This window comes from Bos indicus, chromosome 6, assembly GCF_029378745.1.
Source record: "Bos indicus isolate NIAB-ARS_2022 breed Sahiwal x Tharparkar chromosome 6, NIAB-ARS_B.indTharparkar_mat_pri_1.0, whole genome shotgun sequence".
Classification (NCBI taxonomy): Eukaryota; Metazoa; Chordata; class Mammalia; order Artiodactyla; family Bovidae; genus Bos; species Bos indicus.
The window spans coordinates 91,263,819-91,289,284 of NC_091765.1; the positions used below are offsets into that span (position 1 = coordinate 91,263,819).

The following is a 25,466-nucleotide window of genomic DNA, read 5'->3' on the forward strand; positions in this document are numbered from 1 at the left end:
ATTTCTCTCATCACCATTTTGGAGTGTTCAAAGTATATAGATTTTATACATCTTTTATCAGAGTTACCCCTAAGTCTTTAATACTTTCTGGCACTCTTAATTGGTGCTATTTTTAAAATTTGAATTTCTAATTTTTTATCATCAGTATATAGAAATGCCATTAATTTTGTATATTGGCGTTTTATTCAGAAACTTTGCTAAATTCACTCTCTAATAGGTTTTTTGTAGATTCCATAGGATTTTCTACATAAACAAGCATAAATACAGTTCACTTCTTTCTTTTCAGCCCATAGGCCTTTTATTCTTTTTCTGCCCTGTGACACTAAGAACTCCCGTATGATGTTGAGTAGAATTGGTGAAATGGATATTCTTGCATTTTTCCTCATCTTAAGTGAAAATCATTCAGTCTTTTACCATTAAGTTTTGATGTTAGCTATGTTTTTTGTAGATGCCCTTTATCATCCAGTCTTATGACTATAAAGATCATTTTTATGTTTACCATTCTAATATATATGTCCAACCCAAACCCATCCACTGACAGTTATGCTTTCCTTTATCCAGTTGATTGATAACCCCACTCAAGTTTTTATGTGCCTCAAACTGAACACATTCAAAACTAAACCTCTGGTTCTCTATATATTCTCAGCTTACTTCTTCCAGTGTTTGCAGTCTTCAGTAAGTGGCAGTGCCGTCCTTCCACTTCAGGCTGAAACCTTGGAATCACTCTACCTTTTATTTTTCTCCCCTTCTCACAACTCCTCTAAGGAATATGCCAACAAATCCTGTTCCTTCTATTTTCATAAGAATTATGACCACTCTCCAAGCCACCTTCACTGCTTACCTTGATTATTGCCTCCTAAATGAACGGCCTATTATTTCCCTCTTTCCCTTGGCATCTTCTTAGCATAGCCAGACTAGTCCTTTTAAAAGTAAAGTGTATTTTAAGTAATATAGTTTTAAGGTTCAGAAACAGTGAATTCTTCTACTGATAAAAAAAGATGATAAAAGAAATATTTCTTAGGATTTCTGAAGGATGAACCCAGCATATTAATCAATATGCTAGAAAATAAGGTTATATTAATAACTTAGAATATGAAAACTTCTGTTTTCTACTTTGGTCTCTTTCTTTTCTCATCAAATAACTAAATGAGATTATCACTATCAGTGTTGGATTGTCTTGCTTTTTTGGTCTGCTGTGTTTTTTTCTATTTCTAAAGTATATTAATATTAAAATCTAACATTTGAAAAAAGAACAATTTGAGGGATAATAAATATGTTTGATCTTGACTGCCAACTCCATTGTTTATAGTCACTGCCTGGAGCAGTATGTGCAAAAGGAATAGCTGTGTCTGGAATAGGTGAGGGGATGGGAGTAGTGTATTTGCCATCTCTATATTGCATTTATAATGTAGGCAGATTTTAAATGCTAATTTGCTTTGGCAATTGTTGCTTCAGTTTTTAGTGACCCTTTATATTTTTTTTTTGACAAAGTGCATTGAAACAACAGATAAGGAATTAAATCTTAAAGACAAATATAAAATCTTTTAAAAAATGAATGAAAAATTACATGCAAATTCTGGTTTTACCGCCAAATAACTTTATAGGATGTATATGTTAATTTTTTTGAAAAAGATACTGAAGAATCTTTAGATGATTGGTTTAACTTTAAAATTAAGTTATTTACCTCAGGAACACTAAGAGACTAAGAGTCAGCAAGGACTATGTGTTAAGTAATCTTTTGCGGGGAGGGGATTTTGGGGTATGATTTACATCCATTAACATTTATTCTTAGGGGTTGTGTAGTCCTGTGTGTTTGGGCAAATTATATAGTAGCATAACCAGTATCCAGTATCACATTTGAGATAGAATATTTCCATCACCCCAGTAAGTTCCCTTGTACTCTAACTAGACGTTTAACCTAAAAATGACCTTGAGAAAATGTGGAGATCTAAATATATTTTCTTTGAATATCATAAACACTTAAAGAATAAAAATTTCTTTAAATGACACTGAAAGTAATTTTAAGGATATATCCTTCCAGCATAATCGTGATACCATTTCCAGCCACACTGTTCAAGAAAATTACCGTTTCTGCTTAGCTTCTTCAGCAAAACAGACACTTTAAAATAATAAAGCATCATGTTCAAGTACTTTATCTTTGAATATTACAGAAGAAAACTCCACAAGGCAGAGTGAGGATTTGGGAAGCCAGTTTACAGAAATTTTCATTAAGCAGCAAGAAAATGTCACTCTTCTCTTATCTTTATTGGAGGTAAGTAAAGAACTTTGTTGTTTTTGTCATCTTAATAAGCTTCTTTTGTTGCCCTTTTGGGTGTTACTGAGGAAGCAATACATATGTTCCTTTTTAAGACAGTGAAATTTGTTGTATCGTTGCAAGAGATTCACGTGTTTGTTTTAAGACCTGTGCTATCTCTTCACATACTGTCTGCTTGTTTCCATTTTTACAAAGTACAGTTATATCTAGTCAGTAACAGTTTAATCATTTTGATCATTTATAATTTTTCTTTTTATTTCTTAAATTACTTTTTTAAAGTTTGCTAAACTCTTTTTGTTTGCTTATAGTTTTTGGTACCATACTACTAATTGAAAAAAAAAAGTTTTTCTTGAAAATATGAATTACAAATGTTAAATATTTTGAATTCTTGTATTGTAGGAGTTTGATTTCCATGTCCGCTGGCCTGGCGTGAAGCTTCTTACTTCTCTTTTAAAACAACTAGGGCCTCAGGTTCAGCAAATTATTTTAGTCAGTCCCATGGGTAAGTGACTCATCTTCCTTATATTATTTTGATATAAAAGTGAGGATCACGGACTTCTCTGGCAGTCTAGTGGTTAAGACTCTGCACTTTGAATGCAGGGGGTGTGGGTTCTATCCCTGGTTGGGGATCTAAGATCCCACATGCTTCATGACAAGGCAAAAAAAATTTTTTAAGTCAGGATCATAAAAAACAAAACAAAAAATAAAACAACAAAATAACAAGAAAATAAAAGTAAGGATCACTTTTATAACTGAAATGATGTGTTAATAAATTGTTTATAATTTGAATCACTATTGGTATTTTTGATCTGCCAGTGTTTTACACATGGTTATATGTTCTAGGTGTTTCAAGATTGATGGACTTATTAGCAGATTCCAGGGAAGTTATACGTAATGATGTAAGTTACATTTTTTTTAAAAGCCTCAGAATATGCAGCTTTTATTCTCTCTTTGCAAATGAAATCTTTGATGACCCTTTTTCAGAGTTATAAGAAATTAGATTTGGAAAATTGGGTTAATGGTTTAGACCTTTTAAAGTTATATACAAGGCCCCATTATTTCTTTGTTTTCTGCCTATTCAGTATTTTGGTTAGACAAATAATTTTGCTATTCAAATTTATGCCTTCTACAAGTTTAGGATTTCTTCCATCTTTTTCTGAAAGGTTGTTCTGATCCCAAACTGTGCCTCCAGAGAGAGTACAGGAAACATCCCTAGACATTGAACTGCATAAACTTAACAGTTAAGTGCTGCATTTGAACTCTCCACCCTTAATTGATTGAATATATTTCAAAGGATTTTCCTTGTAATCTCTATTTAACTCACATGATTTGCTCCGATTTAATATTTGCATATACATTTGAGTATTTTATATTGACCAGTACTGTTTTGTTTTGATACAGTACTGTTTAGCTGCTTGACCATTTTTTTTTTGTTATCTACAACTTGACCAAAACCACAATACTTTAGATGGCAATTGGAAAAATCTTTCAAGCTAAACTTTAGAGCTAGGAGATCTTATCAGACTAATTTAGTCTCCACACTTACACTGAGAGGCCAAGGCGCACAGAAACCGAGTGGCTTGTCCTTCATTGGGGATGTCTTATACCTCTTTGTATCTGTGGCACCGGCCTTGCTCCTTCCTCATCTTAAGTGCTAGTGAACACCATTTGGGTTGTTCTTGGTCTCACAACTGGTTCATGGCAAAGCAAAGACAAAACTGAAATGCTCTTGACTTCTTAACCACATAGACAGTATTTTTAGTTTTGTATTTAAAACTTTGTAGTATGTATGTGAATGCAGTATTATAAGTGAAGAAATAATATAGTAATGAAATTCATAAGGGCTTTTTAATTTTTTTTTAATTTATTTTTTAATTGGAGGAAAATTGCTCTAGAATGTATTGATTTCTGAGGACATTTTTTTATTCCTTAATATTGTTTTAAGAATTGTGTACCTATTAGGAATTTTGAGTGTCTTTTCTTGACTAAAATACTACTATGTGTCTTAAACCCGAATTTGTTGTTCTACTCCTCTCTTGGCCCTTAGTTCAAATAAGATACATACCAATTAATAAAGAATTATTACGTACATACATACAAACTAATTAATAAAGAAATTCTCTCTTCCTGTATTGTTATTAGTATTATTATCATTTATTTTCATTTTCAGATACAATTTGTGTGTGTATATAACTGCATTATCTTGGTTTTTAAATATAGCACTTCTTTTAACTATCTAGTGTTTTTCTTTTTTCCTACTCCTAACCTTTTTTCCTGTTTTTGAGACGGATAAAATGATTCTCTATTTATGTTGGTTTTCATTAATTTTACAATTAGGGATTAAGTTATATTTTTGCTATAATGTTTATTAGATTTTGGAGTTTTACAGCCGTCTTTCCTTTGGTTTAACAAATTCATTTGAATTTTTGCATACTTATTATTGAGCATTATGTAATAAACAGCATATTACAGCGTATAGCGATCAGAAGAAACTAACCAGCACGCTGGCGGTCACTAGTGGCACTCTGTGACTGCCTAGAATAGTATACTGCTTCCCCTCGCTCTTTTGTATTGTTTTCTTTCCTCATCCTTCTGTTTAAAACTTTGATTTCCTTCTTTTCTTTCTTTTTAATGTTTCTCATTGCATACAGTGATAGTTATCAACATGACTAAATCGCTCAGGGAGCCTATTGGTAAAGATTTTTAGTCTCAGTTTGTTCCATATTTGAAAAATTGATTTTGATCTGGATTTAGAGAATTAGTTAGTCATTTTTCATAGGTGCACTGAAATATCATATTTATTCAAGTTAGTGCTTAAAAATTAGTGAGAAAGGTTGAGAAAACTCTAGGTACCAGCTCACATCTAAGTGATAGTCTGTAATTGCATTCTTTAGTTTATTATTATGAGAAATGTAAGCACACACAAAAGTAGAGAAAACACAGACAAACCCATCTCCTAAACCCCTTAATTTTCAAGATTTTATTATACTTGTTTCATCTACTCCTCCCCTCACCATTCTCCTGTATTTTTTTTAATTTATGTCTTCTCCTTTATTTTTAACTGGAATATTTAAAAGGAATCAACCTATCTGATTTCACTATTTCTGTATAATTTCACTACTGCATACTTCAGTATACATGTAATGTGTATCCTTATATAACTACAATGCAATTATTGCATTTAATGAGATAACAAGTGTGTCTTAGCCCTCAGTTTAAATAAGATAACTATTCTGTACTCAAGTTTCCCACTTGTCTCATAAATGTCTTTCATAGTTGGTTTCCAAATCAGGATCCAGACAAGGTTCTCTCATTACATTTGACTGTTGATGTCTTACTTTTCTAAAGGCCTTGATTAGGTAGGTTTTGGTTCACCTCTTTGCTTTTCCCTGGGTGAAGCAGTTTGCAACACATGAGGAAATGAAATACCTGGCTGTCTCATTTGTATGATCAGTGGATTTGATTCAGGTGATGACATTCAGATCCCTTCATAGATCCTTTTGTCCATTATAGCCTATCATTCATGAATGAACATTGCCGGAATCAGTAATTTTGTTCAGAGTTTCAAAATGATGGTTTCTAGAACTTGTCATTCTTTTACATTTATTCAGTGGTAATCTTCCTCAAAGAGGAAGTTTACTTCATGGAACAGTTTATTTTATTACCCTGAATTACAATTCATATGTGAAAGGAAGGATAAATCGATAAATCCCTTTAATTGCCAATTTTTAAAGTCAGGAATTGGTGCCCACTTATTTCAATGACCAATGAGTGTATACTTTATTTTCAATAACATTTTAGTGGATATGTCTGAATAGAGGAATACCTCTCATAATAGGTAGAAGAAACTGAAATGCATTGAAACCTTGGGTTCTGTGGGGGCTGTTTTATTTCCTTTAGTCCTCATAAAAACCCTCTGACAAAGATACCATCCTCGTTTTACACATGGGTGTACTGAGACTTACATTATATAAATTACACACAGAATTTAAGTAATTTGCTTCAAGTTGCACAAGCAGTTAACCAGAACTTTAAAAAACCCGCTGTATCTAATTCATAGCCTTAGTGTTCTTCCATTGTATTTCTTCCTCCTTTGTTAGCAGTTAAGCTCATTAAGTAGGAGAATTTGACGTAACCACTTTCGCTTTCTCATATTAATGTTGAGAGTGGACAGTCAGAAAGATGAGTAGGACAAGTGCAATAAGGCTGTGGGCGTTTTTTGTCTTGTGTGAATACTGACCTGCCCAGTATGGACAGCCGACAGCTAATTGGCCTCTTAGGCACTTTTGAATTACCTAGTTGCTATTCCTCTTCTTTTAAGTAATATCTGCTTTTTTCATTAAATATTTTCTATCTCTTTGACCATTAGAATATTGTTAGACTCCCTGTGAGCTCGTAAAATTCTTGTTTGATAGTGAAATAAGCAGAAATGGTTAACAGTGAGTTTTTCTTGAATGATAAGTAGTTGCAGATATATAAACTAAATCTGGCTCAATAGGAACTAAGTAAAACTAAAAATCATAATCAAAGACTACAGAGAATTGTTCTGTACTAGACATGCTATTCATGAGACATGAATTCTCATCCTTCCTTTTTTTTTTCCCACCTGTCAACTTTTAGAATTAAATCTGGAGAATTTGCGGGCTGAATAACTACAAGAATAGTTGAACTTTCCCTGCTAGAATGTGGTGGTGTTTATTGACTTATATTATTGATTTCACAATTTCTTACTGTTACTATTGTGAAGTACATACAGAGGCATTACTGAGATAGATACAATCATGTTCAGCTCTCTTAGACCACAGTGAAAGCTATGTAATGATTGATGAATGAGCAAGAATTGTTGTATATTTGTATTGAATAGTGAAAAAAAGAACTGAATTAGGAATTGCTAAACATGGATTCTAGTCAGGGTGGTCTGTCTTTTGAAATCTGTATAGTTTAGGGAGGCAAATTACTCACCTTCTGTATCCTTTTTTGCCCTATCTGTAAAGCAAAGGAGTTGGACTTGTAAAATTCCTGCCACTTCTAAATTTCCGTGATTTTTAAAGTAATCTTTAAATGTCTTTAAAAAGTTATATTCCACTCAACATTATCTTTCTTCTCCATAAGGGCGTCTTACTACTGCAGGCACTAACAAGAAGCAATGGAGCAATCCAGAAAATTGTTGCTTTTGAAAATGCTTTTGAGAGACTACTGGACATTATTACAGAGGAGGGAAACAGTGATGGAGGTATAGTATGAAGAGATTGATTTGAGAAGGTTCCTTTTGTTCTCATTGAATTGTTAACTTCTGAGGAATGCAACTGAAGGCAGAAAGGAGGGCGTATGCCTTTTTTTGTTGTTTTGTTAGATGTTGAAAGAGGCTTTCCTGAGGGAGGATGGAGGCTTTACAGTCTTTCTTTCTTCCTCTGTGGTTTGTTGAGTATGGATTTCTTTTTACTTATCCTGCTTAATATTTCTTAGACTTTCAGAATCTGTTGGTGTCTTTCCTCATTTCTGGAAATCTCAGCTATATCTCTTCCAATACTGCTTTGTCACGTTTTTTGAAATCTTCCTAAACTCAGAGTCAGTTCTCTGTTATCTGACTAGATTCTCCCCTTATCATCATACTTTCTCATCTGTGTTTTCTGTCTTTTTATCTTTCCAGATTTTCTTCTGGATTATTTCTTCTGATTATTTCCTATTTCACCAATTCTCTCTTCACCTGTATTTGATCAGCTTTTGCATGTATCGTTGAGTTTTAATTTTTCTTTTCTGTAAGTTCTATCTGGTACTTTGGCAAATTTGCTAGGTAATTTTTTACAACTTCCTTTTTTCTGTATATATTTTCAATTTATCTTTTCATTTCTTTAAATGTAAGAAACAATTATTTTATGGTCTCTGATAATCCTAGTATTTTAAGTCTTGGTGGTACTTTGCTCTACTGGGTTTTACACATGGTACAATGTTTTTTGTGTACATGGTTTTCTTTTACTGTGTTTTGTGTCATACTTAGAATTAGTTACAGGAATTTGAATCCTAAGATGAAGGTAATTTCTTGCAAAGAAAATGTGTTTGTCTTTGGCAAGCCCTGGGGTTATAGTTTATCTGGGATCACCTTATTCCAGATTGAAGGCTTGACATTTCCTGGACCATTCAGGCAATGCAAACCCAGGCCAATCTATGAGTGCTGCTGCTGCTAAGTCGCTTCAGTCGTGTCCGACTCTGTGCGACCCCAGGGACGGCAGCCCACCAGGCTCTCCCGTCCCTGGGATTCTCCAGGCAAGAACACTGGAGTGGGTTGCCATTTCCTTCTCCAATGCATGAAAGTGAAAATTGAAAGTGAAGTCGCTCAGTCGTGTCGGACTCTTAGCGACCCCATGGACTGCAGCCTACCAGGTTCCTCCATCCATGGGATTTTCCAGGCAAGAGTACTGGAGTGGGTGCCATTGCCTTCTCCAAATCTGTGAGTACTGGTTAACTTTTCACTGTTTGCCCCCTGGGGATATGTCCTTTTGAGGTTCTGGTTTATTAGGTGAAGAGTTTTCTGTTAGATTCCTTGCCTACCTTGTGAATACCCTTGGCTTTGATTTATTTTCCTTCTGTCCCATGAGGCTGTCAAAATGAAAAGTTTAGATTTATCAAAATTGAGAAATGTACCACCAGCCAAAAGGTACTTTTATACTTAGCTAGCTGTGTAGATACCCATTTTCTTGTCACTTTTAGCCTGCTGTATAGTCACTTCATTGCTCTTAGACTTTTTTTTTAGTTCAGCATTTTTAGATACTTTTAGTGAGAAATTGATCGAAAAAACCTAGCACCAGAGTCAGAGGAGAAAAATGAGTATATTTGCATTCACTGAACTGAAGTTAGTAAGTATCATAGTATGGTTGAGAGTAGGCTTACTAATCTGGAGGGCAGGGCCACGCTGGTGATAAAGATTTGGGTCATTAGAATATAGATGAAACAATAGATAATCAGAAAAGATTGGATGAGTTACTTAGGGGTTCCCCAATGGTTCAGCGAGTAAAGAATCCACCTTTAATGCAGGAGACACAGGTTCAATCTCTGGGTAAGGAACATTCCCTGGAGAAGGAAGTGGCAACCCACTCCATATTCTCTCCAACAGATAGAAGACCGTGGCGGTCTATAGTCCACAGGGTTGCAAAGAGTCAGACACGGACTGAGCACACATGCAAAGAGAGAGAGTTATCTTACTGAGATTTTATTTCATTACTTAAATTAATAATAAGATTAAGCATATTTTCATGGGTATGTTGTTGTTCAGTCACTGTCATGTCTGACTCTGCGACCCCATGGACTGCAGCATGCCAGGCTTCCTGTCTTTCACTGTCCCCCAGAGTTTCCTCAAACTTGTGTTTGTTGAGTTGCTGCATCCAACCATCTCATCCTCTGTCACCCCTTCTCCTGCCCTCAGTTTTTCCCAGCATCAGGGTCTTTTCCTATGAGTCAGCTCTTTACATCAGGTGGCCAAAGTATTGGAGCTTTAGCTTTAGCTTTAGTTCTTAAAATGAATATTCAGGATTGATTTCCTTTAGAATTGACTAGTTTGATCACCTTTTAGTCCATGGGACTTCCAAGAATCTTTTCCAGCACCACAGTTTGAAAGCATCAATTCTTTGGCACGTAGCCTTTTTTATGGTCCAACTCTCAAATCCGTACATGATTACTGGAAAAACCATAGCTTTGACTATATGCTTTGTCAGGGAAGTGATGTCTCTGCTTTTTAATATGCTGTCTAGGTTTGTCAGAGCTTTTCTTCCAAGGAGCAAGCGTCTTAATTTCGTGGCTGCAGTCACCATCTGCAGTGATTTGGGAGCCCAAGAAAATAAAGTCCATCACTGTTTCCACTTTCTCCCCATCTATACGCCATGAAGTGATGGAACTGATTGCCATGATCTGAGTATCAGTTCAGTTCAGTCGCTCAGTCCTGTCTGACTCTTTGCAAACCCATGAACCTCAGCACGCGAGGCCTCCCTATCCATCGCCAACTCCCGGAGTTTACTCAAACTCATGTCCATCGAGTCAGTGATGCCATCCAGCCATCTCATCCTCTGTCGTCCCCTTCTCCTCCTGCCCCCAATCCCTCCCAGCATCAGTCTTTTCCAGTGAGTCAACTCTTCGCATGAAGTGGCCAAAGTATTAGTTACAGCTTTAGCATCAGTCCTTCCAATGAACACCCAGGACTGATCTCCTTTAGGATGGACTGGTTGAATCTCCTTGCAGTCCAAGGGACTCTCAAGAGTCTTCTCCAACACCACAGTTCAAAAGCATCAATTCCTCAGCGCTCAGCTTTCTTCACAGTCCAACTCTCAAATCCATACATGACTACTGGAAAAACCATAGCCTTGACTAGATGGACCTTTGTTGGCAAAGTAATGTCTCTGCTTTTGAATATGCTATCTAGGTTGGTCATAACTTTCCTTCCAAGGAGTAAGCATCTTTTAATTTCATGGCTGCAATCACCATCTGCAGTATAGTCACTGTCTATTTTTGTGTATCCTTGAACCCTTTGAATTACCTACTTGCCCATTTTTATGTAAGTTCATTTTTCCATTTCCAGTTGATTACTTGGAAGCTCTTGTATATTCTGGACACTAATCATTTGTTGATTATATATGTTGTAGTTATCTTCTCTTAGTCGGTTTATAGTGTTTCTGTTAAAGTTTAAAATTTTAATATAATCACGTGTTAGATTTTTTTTATAGTTTATGCTTTTGGGTTTTATTTAAGAAATCTATCTCTATCTCATTGTCATAAAGAGAGGTTCCATCACTTTCTTGTACTAAAGGCTTTAAAAATTTGTCTTTTGCATTTAATTAATAGGGATTTTCTTTTGAATGATGGTATAAGATTTGTGATCAAATTTCATATATGTGAAGGTCTGTTTCTGAGTTGTGTGTTCTATTCCATTAGTGTTTGTCTAGTTCTACACTAAAACCATACTTTCTTAATTACTAAGGCTTCATAATAATCTCCTATTAGAATATTGAAAGAATTTCCTATCTTGGCCCTCTTCATAATTTGTCTTAGTGTCTGTTTTCTTTATTCTTCATTTAAGTGAAACTTAATAGCTAGTCAAGTTATCTGAAAATCCCAGTTGGGATATTTATTGAAAATATACAGAGTCTAAAGATTAAAGAGAATCATCATTGACTTTTTCTCTCCATGAATCCAGGTATATCTTTTAATCTATTCAAGTCTTCTTTTTATCTCTTTCAGTAATGTTTATAATTTTAAACACAAGAGTTGTATACCTTTTTTTATTAGATTCATTCCCAGGCATCTTATACTTTTTGTTACATATGAATGAAATCTTTCTTTTTAATTACATTTTCAAATGGTTACTATTTGATTTTTTATATATTGATTTTGTATCCAGTTATCTTATTAAATCATTAGTTCTCATTGGACTTTATGTGTAGATATGGTATCTTCTACAAATAGTGTAATCCTTTTTTCTTTCTTTCATTTCTTATACCAGTTTTCTTGTCCTCTTTGTCTCATCACACAGACTAGGATCTTTGGTGGTGGTTTAGTCGCTAAGTGGTGTCCAACTCTTGAGACCCCATTGACTGTAGCCTGCCAGGTTCCTCTGTTCTTGGGATTCTCTAGGCAAGAATACTGGAGTGGGTTGCTGTTTCATTCTCCAGAGGATCTTCCTGACCCAGGGATCAAACCCAGGTCTCCTGCATTGCAGGCAGATTCTTTACCATCTGAGCCACTAGGGAACCCCATTGGAATCTTTAATACAGTATTAGAAATAATTGCTGACTTTAATGAGAATGTTGATGTTTCACCTTTAACTCTGATTTTTGCTAAGAGTTTTTATCATGAGTGAGTCTTGAAGCAAAGAAAGAGGAATGCATAGGTGGATCATAGGATTTTTAGAGCAGTGAATCTATTCTATGTAACTGTAATGGTGGGTACATAAAATTAATACATATGTTGAAACCTATAGAACTTACAAAGAATGCGGCGTAATGTAAACTATGACCATGAGTTAATAATGTATCAGTATTCATTCTTCAGTCTGACACATGTACCTCACGCTAATGCTAAATAGTAAGAGCAGTGGACACTGGCAAGGAGAGAGATGTGGGAGTTCCCTATATTTGTTTCTCAGATTTTCTTTAAACCTGAAGGTGCTCTGAAAAAATAGTCTTAATTTTTAAAAAGCAATTAATTCTTACAATCATACATCTCAAGTAGTAGGCACAAAAGTGTGGGTATATACACAGAGGAACCTACTCACTATGAGCTTTCTTCATAGGCTTTGCAGAGGAAACAGAGCTCTTTGCCTAGGAAGCCTGAGGAGTGACCAGACATCTGTAAGGAAAACCAGGGAGGGAGTCATTAGTGTTTTAGAAACCAAGAGAAGAGGAAGTTTCAAGGAAGAGGCATTGAGACAACAATCTCTTAGAGATTATAATGATTGATTCATTTAACAAATATTTAGTAGGGCTAAATATTGGAAGACTTCCCTGGTGGCTCAGATGGTAAAGCGTCTGTCTACAATGTGGGAGACCTGGGTTCGATCCCTGGGTCGGGAAGATCCCCTGGAGAAGGAAATGGCAATCCACTCCAATACTATTGCCTGGAAAATCCCATGGACAGAGGAGCCTGGTATAGGTTACAGTCCATGGGGTCGCTAAGAGTTGGACACGACTGAGCGACTTCACATGCATACATGCATACCTTGTATACGGGGCTTCCCTTGTGGCTCAGCTGGTGAAAAATCCACCTGCAATGTGGGAGACCTGGGTTCGATCCCTGGGTTGGGAAGATCCCCTGGAGAAGGGAAAGGCTACCTACTCCAGTATTCTGGCCTGGAGAATTCCATGGACTGTGTAGTTCATGGGGTTGCAAAGAGTCAGACCCAACTGAGCAACTTTCACTTTCACTTTACCTTGTATATGTCTGATGTCTTATCTCTATATCTGCTGAGGATACAGAGGTAAGTAGGATATTCACAAATTCCTGTCTTCATGAATTATAATCTAGTGGAGAAGACAGATGCTACATAATAATAAAAGGAGCAGGCTACTGTGAGAGCATATAGCTGGTGATCCTAACCTAGTCATTGGATCTCACTAATCATTCTTGAAGAAATGATGTGTAAGCTGAATGTGAAGAAACTGTGAGTTACTGAGATGAGTGGCTAGTCAAAAAGAGAAGTCAAGAGATCCCTGGGGGACCTGAGGAAGAGCAGGCTCACTGCCGTGCATGCTGAGGAGATGCTGTGCACGGAGATTTTTGTTTTTAAAATGTTTGGGGATTGAATTTTCCTTCAGGTTCTATCAGCCTTCACATTCCTGTGTTTTACATTCTTTCTCCAGGTATAGTCGTAGAAGATTGTCTGATTCTGCTCCAAAACTTGTTAAAAAACAACAACTCCAATCAAAATTTTTTTAAAGAAGGCTCATATATTCAGCGTATGAAACCTTGGTTTGAAGTTGGAGATGAAAATTCTGGCTGGTCTGCACAGAAAGTGACTAATCTGCACCTAATGTTACAGGTACACTGTCCTCAGACATAAATTTGGTAATTTTGACAACAATCCTTTCAAAGAAAAAAAAATGGCTTGCCTTTGGTCAATCCAGGATGTTGAATTGGTTTCAGGTGGGCTTTAAAAAAAAAGTAAGAACGTTCTGATATGGAGATTTGCAGTTATATTCAGAGATAAAGATTCCCTACTTCCCACACATACGCTTTGTTTCAATAACTGTTAACATCTGACAATACTGTTTCATCTTTTATTCCCCTCTCTTGCCTTTTTGGGTTATTTTAAAGCACATCCAAACATATAGTTTATTGATAGGTTTTGCACTAGAAGATAATAAGTTAGCTTGTTAAGTTGAATTTTTTAAATCTACTTTCTTCATTTAAGGTTCTAATATCATAAATTTTAGTATTCAGAATATTAAGTTCAGCATAGAAATTCATTCAGTAAACATTCACTGAGAGTCAGACACTGGATGCTTGGAAGTGGATGATGATGTCCCTACCCTCAAAGATTAATAGTCTTGAGTTTTATGTTTAATACAAATTAAGTTAACAAGTCACATGTAATTTCATTTAAGCTCTGTGGTGAAAGCTTGGTGGTGATGGATAATAAAACTGAAGACAGTAGGATCCCAAATGAATTCTGTATCAGAAAATTATGACATTTTTAAAGTATTTTACTTGTTTATCCCTTTATTGATCCCTCTTGTCCAGACCCTTAAGTTTATACCAGTTTCCTAACTTACTCTCTAGTGATTCTTGTGGGTCTTTGAGTGTCCCTGTGTTCGTAAAGTCGTGTTCCTCAAAACTAGGTGGTTAATCAGACTGATAATTAGAATCTGCATATTGTTGCCTTCTCTGGGAGTTTCCCACGTAGGGTTGACTGATAATCAGGGTGACCACATGCCCCAGTTTACCAGGTCAGTATTCACTTTGTAATTACTAATCGTGTCCTCTTTCACTTCAGAAGTGTCCCAGTTTGGATAATAAACTATAGTTAGCCTATTTAGAATATGCCTTAAAAACTGTTAGGGAATTATTTTACAGGAGAACATGGGCAGAATCTGTTGATATTCCCAATTTCATTGTTTCTATTTTTACATGTCAGTATCACACATTTCAAGGCTATTAGTTTTTAATGTTTCAGAAATAGTGTCCCAGTGGTAAAGTTGATATCTTTGCTCAACACTGCCTTCTTAACAAAGGAAATTCCTCTAGAAAAATGATTTTCAAAATGTGATTAGAGAAAATGAAGTGTTCTCATGATGTACCAGTTACATATATATTTCCTTCCAGAGTGAGAATCTAAACTGCTTGAGGAGCTTACTCATATTTTATAGCTTTGGGTACTACCTAAAGAATTAACTTTTGCAAAAAGTAATTGTTAACAAGAAAGTCACTTGATAATAAGTAAAGCACTATTTTACCAAAAAAAATTTAGAATAGAATGTTGCATATAAACAGAAAAATAGTATTCTAGTTATATATGGAGAAGGCAATGGCAGCCCACTCCAGTACTCTTGCCTGGAAAATCCCATGGACGGAGGAGCCTGGTAGGCTGCAGTCCATGGGATCGCTGAGAGTCCAGCACAACTGAGCGACTTCACTTTCACTTTTCACTTTCACACCTTGGAGAAGGAAATGGCAACCCACTCCAGTATTCTTTCCTGGAGAATCCCAGGGACATCGGAACCTGGTGGGCTGCCATCTATGGGGTCGCACAGAGTCTGACACGACTGAAGTGACTTAGCAGCAGCAGCAGTTATATATAGAAGTAAGTTAGTTCTTTAAGTATTCTTCTAGAAAGTGAATAAACTAGATAGTAGTTATTGAAGAACATAAACTTCAAAATAAAGAAACTGAGTTTAATTCACTGTAGTGTATTCTCCATTCAAAGATGAAGTAGTTGATGTATTTCATAGCTTCACAGGCCACAGGTTATCTTCTGCTTTTCAAACTATTAGAAGGCTTTCTTGATAGCTTTATTGCTTATATTTAGGGTTGCTTATATTTCAAGTTCTTGGTTATATAACAAATGAAAATGCATTGTAAATGGTGATAAATAATCCTTTTTGGATATATATGTCCTAACTGGAATTATTCATCATCCCAGTTATAATTATGATAGACTTCTAAGCCACTAAAAATTGAAATTGATCCACTTGAGGATCATTCATTTAAATTTCTAAATTAAATGTGAAGAAAGCATCTTTTTGAAATTTTTTTAGTTGTGAAACATTTAAATTTTTTCCTGGAATGATAATTTCATGACTATTTCTACCTGTAGGAATCCCTTCTATTCCATTTTTTGGACCGATACTGCCATTGACGCTCAGAAAACTCATTACCTAATGAGAGACTCCTTTTTGTTGTTGGATAGTTCTAATTGTAAAAAGCGTAATCTATATAATGAGTCAAAATCTGCCTGGATATAACATCTACAAACTTCCCCTGGTTTTTCTCTCTGGGAAAATATAAATCAATTTTTTGTGATATTTTGCATATTTATAATATATTTGAATATAACTATTAGTTCTTCACTTATTTTCTTATTGTTATAAGTATTACCTCTTTCTTCAGCCATCCCTCCTACTTCTTTGTTATCTAGAAATGTGATTATTTATAGCATCAGTTAAGATCAGATCAGATCAGATCAGTCGCTCAGTCGTGTCCGACTCTTTGCGACCCCATGAATCACAGCACGCCAGGCCTCCCTGTCCATCACCAACTCCCGGAGTTCACTCAGACTCACATCCATCGAGTCAGTGATGCCATCCAGCCATCTCATCCTCTGTCATCCCCTTCTCTTGCCCGCAATCCCTCCCAGCATCAGAGTCTTTTCCAGTGAGTCAACTCTTCGCATGAGGTGGCCAAAGTACGGGAGTTTCAGCTTTAGCATCATTTCTTCCAGAGAAATCCCAGGGCTGATCTCCTTCAGAATGGACTGGCTGGATCTCCTTGCAGTCCAAGGGACTCTCAAGAGTCTTCTCCAACACCACAGTTCAAAAGCATCAATTCTTCGGTGCTCAGCCTTCTTCACAGTCCAACTCTCACATCCATACATGACCACTGGAAAAACCATAGCCTTGACTAGACGGACCTTTGTTGGCAAAGTAATGTCTCTGCTTTTGAATATGCTATCTAGGTTGGTCATTGCCGGGGTCCAGCCTCGGCTGATCCAGGGTATTCGAAGGGGAGATGGCGTCGGCAACTTATTTAAATATTCATCGAAGATATAAAGAGTAATAGAATGAGGATAGCTCAGTAGGAAAATTCAGTGGAGAAAAGAGGCTGAGTAGCTTGGTTTACGTGGAAAATCAATATAGCCTGTGACACCAGGTTAGCTCTGACCATGGAGGCCACAGGCGCCCTCTCAAATAGTGGAAGGTGCCCCACCTTAGACACCTTCTTGAGTGGGTCTCAGAAGCCCAGGCAAATAAATGATCGCAGAGGACCTCCATGCTCCAGATGGAGACTCAGCCGGAATGTGAAAAGAAAGAATGACATGGAGAGACCAAGCTTTGGTGAGCAAGGCCCGTAGCTTTATTTTCAACTGGGGCTTTTATACCCTAAGTTACATATAGAGGATAATAGGGGATGTGAAATCATGCAAAGTCAGCAGTCTTTGATCCTTATCAAAAACCAGGATTTCTTTCCTGCAAATTTATCGTATACAAATGGTTTAGGTGATTTACATCACCTTCTGGCCAGAAGGCCTGTTAACATTTATGACTCTTGACAAAGGTTTGTCAACCTTATTTTGACTTATTTTCTCTAAGAGTAATTATTTTAAGGTTTGGCGCCATCGTCCGAAGGTGTTAGATAAAGTTGCATTCCTATAGGGCAGAGGTACAGTGGGTTTACAACAAAGGAAAGAATTTATTACCTTAAGGGTAAAGTTGCTAACACCAAGGCCACTACTTATTTTTTCTACATACCAACAATATTAATTAATACACATTCAAGGATACAATACAGGGGATGTGGAAACTTGGCAGCAAGCATTGGCTCATCAATGAAATCTTTTACTAGTTTTATTCTGACAGTTTTATTCTAACTCTCTGAGAGGCTCTAAACTATTTGAATATCTTAAGCTTCCCGTGCCTCTCAAGACTGAGAGACTGTAAACAATCGTATGCATAGCTGTAGGAGTCTGGGTAAACTTGTCAGGCGAGTTAGAGAGCTATCTGAGGGGTTTAGATTTAAACACTCCTAATGCCCAGGAACTTTATTAATTGGAGCTGTAAGTTAACTCTTTGTCAGAGAGAGCGAGATGGTGGTGGGGGACAGCCCCCAGTAAAGTCAGAGGTGAGAGCACAAAGCAATAAAGTTGGCAGACTCTGGTTTTTGGGGGTAGATGCTCGAGAATATCCAGGGGGACTCCTGAGGCTCGATCCCACCTTTGCGTATGCCGAGCCTCCTTCCTCATGACCTTTGTCATGAGTGGAGTGCCTCTCGCCAGCTCCCGGCAGGTCATAACTTTCCTTCCAAGGAGTAAGCGTCTTTTAATTTCATGGCTGCAGTCACCATCTGCAGTGATTTTGGAGCCCCAAAAAATAAAGTCTGACACTGTTTCCACTGTTTCCGCATCTGTTTCCCATGAAGTGGTGGGACCGGATGCCATGATCTTCGTTTTCTGAATGTTGAGCTTTAAGCCAACTTCTTCACTCTCCACTTTCACTTTCATCAAGAGGCTTTTGAGTTCCTCTTCACTTTCTGCCATAAGGGTGGTGTCATCTGCATATCTGAGGTTATTGATATTTCTCCTGGCAATCTTGATTCCAGCTTGTGTTTCTTCCAGTCCAGCGTTTCTCATGATGTACTCTGCATAGAAGTTAAATAAGCAGGGTGACAATATACAGCCTTGACGTACTCCTTTTCCTGTTTGGAACCAGATACCCAACTGCTATTAGATGACATTAAGGAATTATTAGGTTTCCCCCCGGGTTTGATCCCTGGGTTGGGAAGATCCCCTAGAGAAGGAAATGGCAACCCACTCCAGTATCCTTGCCTGGAAAATCTCATGGACAGAGGAGCCTAGTGGGCTGCAGTCCATGAGGTTGCAAAGAGTCAGGCACGACTGAGCGACTAACACTTACATAAGGAATTATTGTTGATTTTGTTAGGTATAATAATGGCATGATGATTATATTTTTAAAATCTTTTTATCGGAGGCATATAGAAATATTTATGGGAAAGACAACACATAATTTGTTGTTTGCTTTAAATACAGGTATACCTCAGTTTATTGTGCTTTGTAGATAATTTCACTTTTTACAAATTGAAGGTTTATGGCAACCCTATGCCAAGCGAAGTCTGTCAGCTTTTGTTCACCAGCACTTGCTCACTTCATGTCTCTGTGTCACATTTTGGTAATTCTCACAGTATTTCAGACCTTTTCATTATTATTTGTTATGGTGATCTGTGATCAGTGGTCTTTGTAATTGTTCTGTGGCACCACGAATCACGCCCTTGTAAAATGGACAACGTGATTGATAAATGTGTGTGTTTGACGGCTCCTCTAACTGACCATTCCCTGTCTCCCTCTCCTCGGGTCTCCCTAACTGCTGTGATGTAAGTGTTGAAATTAGACCAGTTAATAACCTTACAGTGGCCTGTAAGTGGCCTCTAACTGTTCAAGTGAAAGGAAGAGTCGGATGTCTCTCACTCTGAATCAAAAGCTTGAAATGAATAAGCTGAGTAAGGAAGGCATATTGAAAATGAAGATAGGCTGAAACCTAGGCCTGTTGTACCAGTTAGCCAAATTGTAAATCCAGAGGAAGAGTTATTGAAGGAAAGAATAAGTGAATACATGAGTGATGAGAAACTGAAGCAGCCTTACTGCTAATGTGAAGAAAGCTTTAGTGGCCTGGATAGATGATCACACCAGTGATAACATTCCCTTAAGCCAGAGGCTACTGTAGAACAAAGCCCTAACTTTCTTCAATCCCATGAAGGTTGAGAAAGGTAAGGAAGCTGCAGAAGAGAAGTTTGAATCTAGCAGAAGTTGGTTCATGAGGTTTAAGGGAAGAAGTCGTCTTCTTCATAACATAGAAGTATTAACACAGGTGAAACAAGTGCTGATGTAGAAGCTGCAGCAAGTTAATGAAGGTGGCTACACAAAGCAACAGATTTCCAGTGCAGATAAAACAGCTTTCTCTTGGGAAAAGATGCCATCTAGGACTTTGATGGGGCTTCCCAGGTGACGCAGTGGTAAAGAATCCGCTTGCCAGTGCAAGAGATGCAGGAGGTGTGGGTTCAGTCCCCGAGTTGGGAAGATCCCCTTGAGGAAATGACAGCACGGGGTAGTACAAAAACTTAGTTGATTAAGCAGTGACAGGGTTTGAGAGGAGATGGCTCAGACAGTAAAGAATCTGTCTGCAGTGTGGGGACCTAGGTTTGATCCCTGGATCAGGAAGATTCCCTGGAGGAGGGAATAGCAACCCACTGTAGTATTCTTGCCTGGAGAATTTCATGGATATAGGAGCCTGATAGGCTGCAGTTCGTGGGGTGGCAAAGAGTCGGACATGACTAAGTGACTTAACACTTTCACACCAATTTTGAAAGAAGTGTGTGTAAAATGCTGTCAAAGCATTGCATGCTGTAGATCTGGCTGAGCAGTTTGGGGAATCCATTACACAGGTTTTCTATTCATATAGATCAAATTCGTCTCAAGACTTTTCAAATCTCTAAAAGACAGATTTTGTGTTCTCTTTCTTTTGCAGCTTGTTCGTGTACTAGTATCTCCCAACAACCCTCCTGGTGCTACCAGTAGCTGCCAAAAAGCTATGTTCCAGTGTGGCCTACTGCAGCAGCTTTGTACTATTCTAATGGCCACTGGAGTTCCTGCTGATATCCTGACTGAGGTAAACCACGTGATGGCAGTACTCTGTGGAAGCTGAAATCAGGAAGCCTAGGAAGAATCAGATATCAGCTGAATGAAAAGCAGCAATTGTTAACCATTCTTGTCTATTAAATTCCTTACTGACGCTATAAAGTATAATTAGCAGCAATTCCAAAAGGTGTATTCATTCCGCAAGTTTAATAGCACGTAAATAATGTTAACGCTTAGAACATTTCTTGTTAATTTTATTGTATTCAACAGGAGTGCACAGTAATAATTTATATTTTTAATTTTGAGAACAGTATGACTTAGTCAAGTCAGACATGAGTCTTATTCATAGAATAATAAATTCTTTTTCCTTGACATATCGCATTTTCTTTTTCCTACCTATTAAGAAAAAGAAGTTAGTTTGAAGGAAAAAAAGGTTTATTTAAATTTCTTTCCTCAAATTAACACATGTTAATTTTTAAACGTTAAAAATACAGATAGTAGTGAAAGTTTTATAAGAAAAACTATCTTTGGACTCCCTCCTTCCTATCTAAGCCTCACTTCCCCCTATATAACCGTCCCACTTTGCTTCCTCCTGTCACCCCAGTAATGTATTTTTAAATTGATAATCATAATTTATAGTTTTGTCACTATTCCAGTATTGTTTCTTGCTAAGCCAAACAGAGCCCCATACTTTTTTTTTAATAATCTTTTTTCTTTCCTGAGTTATAATAATATTCTTTTTCATTTTACTGATTTTCTATCAATGCATATTAACACTGTCATGTGCTTAACAGTATGTTCCCCACTTCAGGCCTTCTGGAAGTTCCCTATCCTCTTGCTCCCATATGGGCTGCTTATTCCCTTCTTCTGTCACACAGCTCTTATCCTGGAACTTACCTTTTATTTATTTATTTGCATCTTCATTGTGTGTAGCATGTGGAATCTAATTCTCTGACTAGGGATTCAACCTGGGCCCCCTACGTTAGGAACATTAAGTCTTAGCTCCTGGACCACCAGGAAAGTCCCTATCCTGGGACTTTGATTCACTCTGTCTAATGATCCTTTTATTGGAGAAGGAAATGGCAACCCACTCCAGTGTTCTTGCCTGGAGAATCCCAGGGACGGCAGAGCCTGGTGGGCTGACATCTATGAGGTCGCACAGAGTCGGACACGACTGAAGCGACTTAGCAGCAGCAGCAGCAATGATCCTTTTGCCATGCTTAGTCGCTCAGTCAAGTCCGACTCTGCAACTCCATGGACTGTAGCCCACCAGGCTCCTCTGTCCATCGGGAATCTCCAGGCATGAATACTGGCAATGGGTTGCCGTGCCCTCCTCCAGGGGATCTTCCCAATCCAGAGATCAAACCCAGGTCTCCCTCATTGCAGGTGGATTCTTTACCGTTTGAGCCCCCAGGGGATCCCTTGGTTATCTAGATTCTGTGTCATTTTCTACCACCCCTTGGTTCATTATCTTATTTTACTTAACTTCTTGAAAGGGGGTGAATGGCAAGATAATTTGGTTTTAGCTTTTTCATGTCATTCCTCCACCTTCAGAATTAATCTAGTATTTGGTTAGGTATGGAATTCAGAATTGGAAATCATTAACACTCAACTTTCAGAACATTATTCCAGTGTTGCTACTAAGAAGTCTGAAGCCATTTTGAGTCTTTTTGTATAACCCACTTTCTTTCTCTAGAATCTTTCTTTCTGGTTTGTTTCTGAAATTTACTGATGAGGTGCTGTATTACAGACTCTACCTCTCAACCCCACTAAATTTTAGTACTTATTGGGCCCTTTCAAACTAGAGACATAAGTACTTCAGTTCTGAGGAAGTTTTATGTGTTCTTTGACAATTTCCTGTTTTCTGTGTCTTGAACTCTATTAATAGATTATTAGACTTTCTGGACCCAGTGTCTTTTTATTCTTTTTACTTGGAGGTTTTTTTCAGCCTCATCCTTAAATTGAATTTGTAATTTGTTGCATTTTAAATATGTTCTCTGATTTTATTTTTAAGCATCCTTTTTCTTGCTTTGTAGAAATAGTCTGTCTCTTAGAGGATATTATTAATTTTAGTTTTTTTTTGAGATTTTAAATGCATGTGGTCAAGTTTATTTTTAGTTGGAGGCGCTTAGTGTTTTAAAATATAATCTCACAAAAGTGTTACAAGATTATAACGCTATAACTGACATTTTTGTTATCTAAGTTTTGTTGTTTAAAAGCAAAAAGCAAAAGAATGTAACATTTTCTTCTTTTAAAAACAGGGTTTTTCCTTCAACTCACTTTCTCTAAATTTTCTTCTCCACTCATGTTCATTACAGACCATTAATACTGTATCAGAAGTTATTCGAGGCTGCCAAGTAAACCAAGACTACTTTGCTTCTGTAAATGCACCTTCAAACCCACCAAGGTAGGAAAAGAGAAATGCTGAGATCCCGCAGACGAATTAGTATATCTTGTCTGCACGTCTTATTCTTTTAAGGAGTTCAGTCCTGTGTTTTGAAATAAGAAATTATCTGACAAGATAAATATGTTGGTATTTTAAGAGTTTCCAGTCTTCAGAACCTGTGTATTTGTACTCGGGTATCACTTCCTAGCTGTGTGCCTTAGCAAGCAGATCACTTCATTTCTCTCAGCTGCAGATATCTTTTCTGTGAAATGGAGATGAAAATAGTTAACTTGCTGGTATTCTGGCTGTGGCTTTTCAGTCAACAAAAATGACTAGCTATTGATTTATGTACGTAGACTGCAACATTTCTTTTTGTTCTTTTCTTTTTAAATGCAACAGACCAGCCATCGTAGTACTTCTTATGTCCATGGTTAATGAAAGGCAGCCATTTGTATTACGCTGTGCTGTTCTCTACTGTTTCCAGTGTTTCTTATATAAAAATCAGAAAGGACAAGGAGAAATTGTGTCAACACTTCTGCCTTCCACTATTGATGGTAAATAATTTAATTCTAACTTTTAAAATAAATAATTATCTTTTAATAGTAAAAAATAAATGTGCAGTAGATATTTAAAATGTATAATATTAGTATGTAATGTAATGTTTAAAATATAACATGTCCTCTCAATTTGTTTTAGAAGTGAAGTTTTTAATTAAGGTCATAATTTCTGGAATATACCATCATCAGTTTGATGCCTGAAGTGTTCTAATATTTCTTTGTTTTGCTACTTTCCTTTCAAGATACTTTTTTGTCATCTTTTAAATTTTATTTTGTAAAAACAGACTTTTGAAAGTGTTACTTAATACTGCTAATAAACAGATTTTTAAGTATTATTTCATACTATTTTTGTGTGTTTGGAAACAGCATAATTCATTTTCACCTTATTGTTATCTGCCTGCCACCTTTGTAGCAACAGGCAATACGGTCTCAGCTGGTCAGTTGTTATGCGGAGGTTTATTTTCTACTGATTCGCTTTCAAACTGGTGTGCTGCCGTGGCCCTTGCCCATGCTTTGCAAGAAAACGCTACCCAGAAAGAACAGTTGCTCAGGGTTCAACTTGCTACAAGTATCGGCAATCCTCCAGTTTCATTGCTGCAGCAGTGCACCAACATTCTTTCACAGGTAAAGTGACCAAGATTTCTCTAGGGAGGGGGTGGGAAGTTTCATTTTGATGTCAGTGACACAAGGATTTAAGGCTGTCCTTAGTAGATGCAGATGGAAAGGAAACAAGGCAAAGACTGCTCATTAGCTCACTGTTACAAGAAATGGTTTTGTGGAGAGAAAGCAGGAAATACTACTCCTATCAGGGGTTTTGCCAAATAATGAATAAGGTCTGCATCAGGATGGAAACACATGTTCTGTACAGAAAGTTGGTGGGTTTTTTTTTTTTTTTTGAGGTGGGGAATTTGTTTTCTTTTTATATCATCCACATAATAATTTCTCTTACTGCTCAATAGCTGAATTCGGATCAGTGTATGAGAGGGAATAGAATAAAGTGGTTCATAGCTGTGTACCTTGCTCTTTCTCTTCCCAGGGCAATTGATCTTCCATTCAGAAAACAAAAATAAAATACCAATCCATTGCTTATATAGTTAAACAGTATACATACCCCTTGATGTTTGTGAGCTCTCAAATCCTCCGAACCCCAAGGCGTATAGTTTACCTAGTGAGATGTAAATAAACGTAAGATGTTTGCATTCCTTTAGACTCCCAATAAAAGTATCGAAGCTTCATTGAAATGTGAATGCTAAAGGATTGATATTTAGGAATATCCCTTACTATATTTAGTTGATTTGCCCACATGTGCCAGCCTTGCTGTTTAATGATTCAGGTTGATGCTTAAGCAAAACTTTAAAGTCATAGACATTCAGAATCATTCAAGGAGAGTGAAAATGTCCATAAGTCTAAAATTGCTCTATCCACTGGTATTATCTTATTCCTTCCCCATGATATGTGGAGTGCTTCTCAGTTTTTAATTTTGCCGCACTTGTTGAATTGTTTTATTGTGAGCTTTTAAAGAAACATCAGTACCATCCATAGGGAGTTATAAATGAAGGCTTAAAAATTAGCTAGTGCAAAGAGAGTTGAACTCTTTCTTTGTTATTTAGAATCAGTGTACTTTGATTGAAAGCCTGCTTTATCTTTATTATTTATCTTAGTGATTTTTAGAAGTACTCCAGAGTATTCATAGTCTTATTTATTTAATACTTGTTTATCTCTTGTTGCTGTGTATGGAAAACGGCTTTTCTTTTTTTAATTTTGTATTAGAGTATATTTTATTTACAATGTTGTGTTAGTTTCAGGTATACAGCAAAGTAAATCAGTTATACATATATCCATTCTTTTTTAGATTCTTTCCCATAAAGATTTTTACAGAATATTAAGTAGAGTTCCCTGTAGAGT

At 36.8% G+C, this 25,466-nt stretch overlaps 1 protein-coding gene across 2 annotated transcripts in view; it reads left to right on the forward strand.

Moving 5' to 3' along the window:
* The window catches only part of USO1 (USO1 vesicle transport factor), an 81,248-nt gene that overhangs the window by 38,190 nt on the left and 17,592 nt on the right, over window positions 1–25,466 (forward strand). For both annotated transcript variants that reach the window (XM_019962935.2, XM_019962936.2), the window contains exons 5-13: window positions 2,172–2,272; window positions 2,675–2,777; window positions 3,119–3,174; window positions 7,388–7,508; window positions 13,618–13,796; window positions 20,509–20,649; window positions 22,937–23,025; window positions 23,404–23,558; window positions 23,974–24,185. In XM_019962935.2, the coding sequence (XP_019818494.2) occupies window positions 2,172–2,272; window positions 2,675–2,777; window positions 3,119–3,174; window positions 7,388–7,508; window positions 13,618–13,796; window positions 20,509–20,649; window positions 22,937–23,025; window positions 23,404–23,558; window positions 23,974–24,185 (1,157 nt within the window). The remainder of the gene's footprint in view (window positions 1–2,171; window positions 2,273–2,674; window positions 2,778–3,118; window positions 3,175–7,387; window positions 7,509–13,617; window positions 13,797–20,508; window positions 20,650–22,936; window positions 23,026–23,403; window positions 23,559–23,973; window positions 24,186–25,466) is intronic.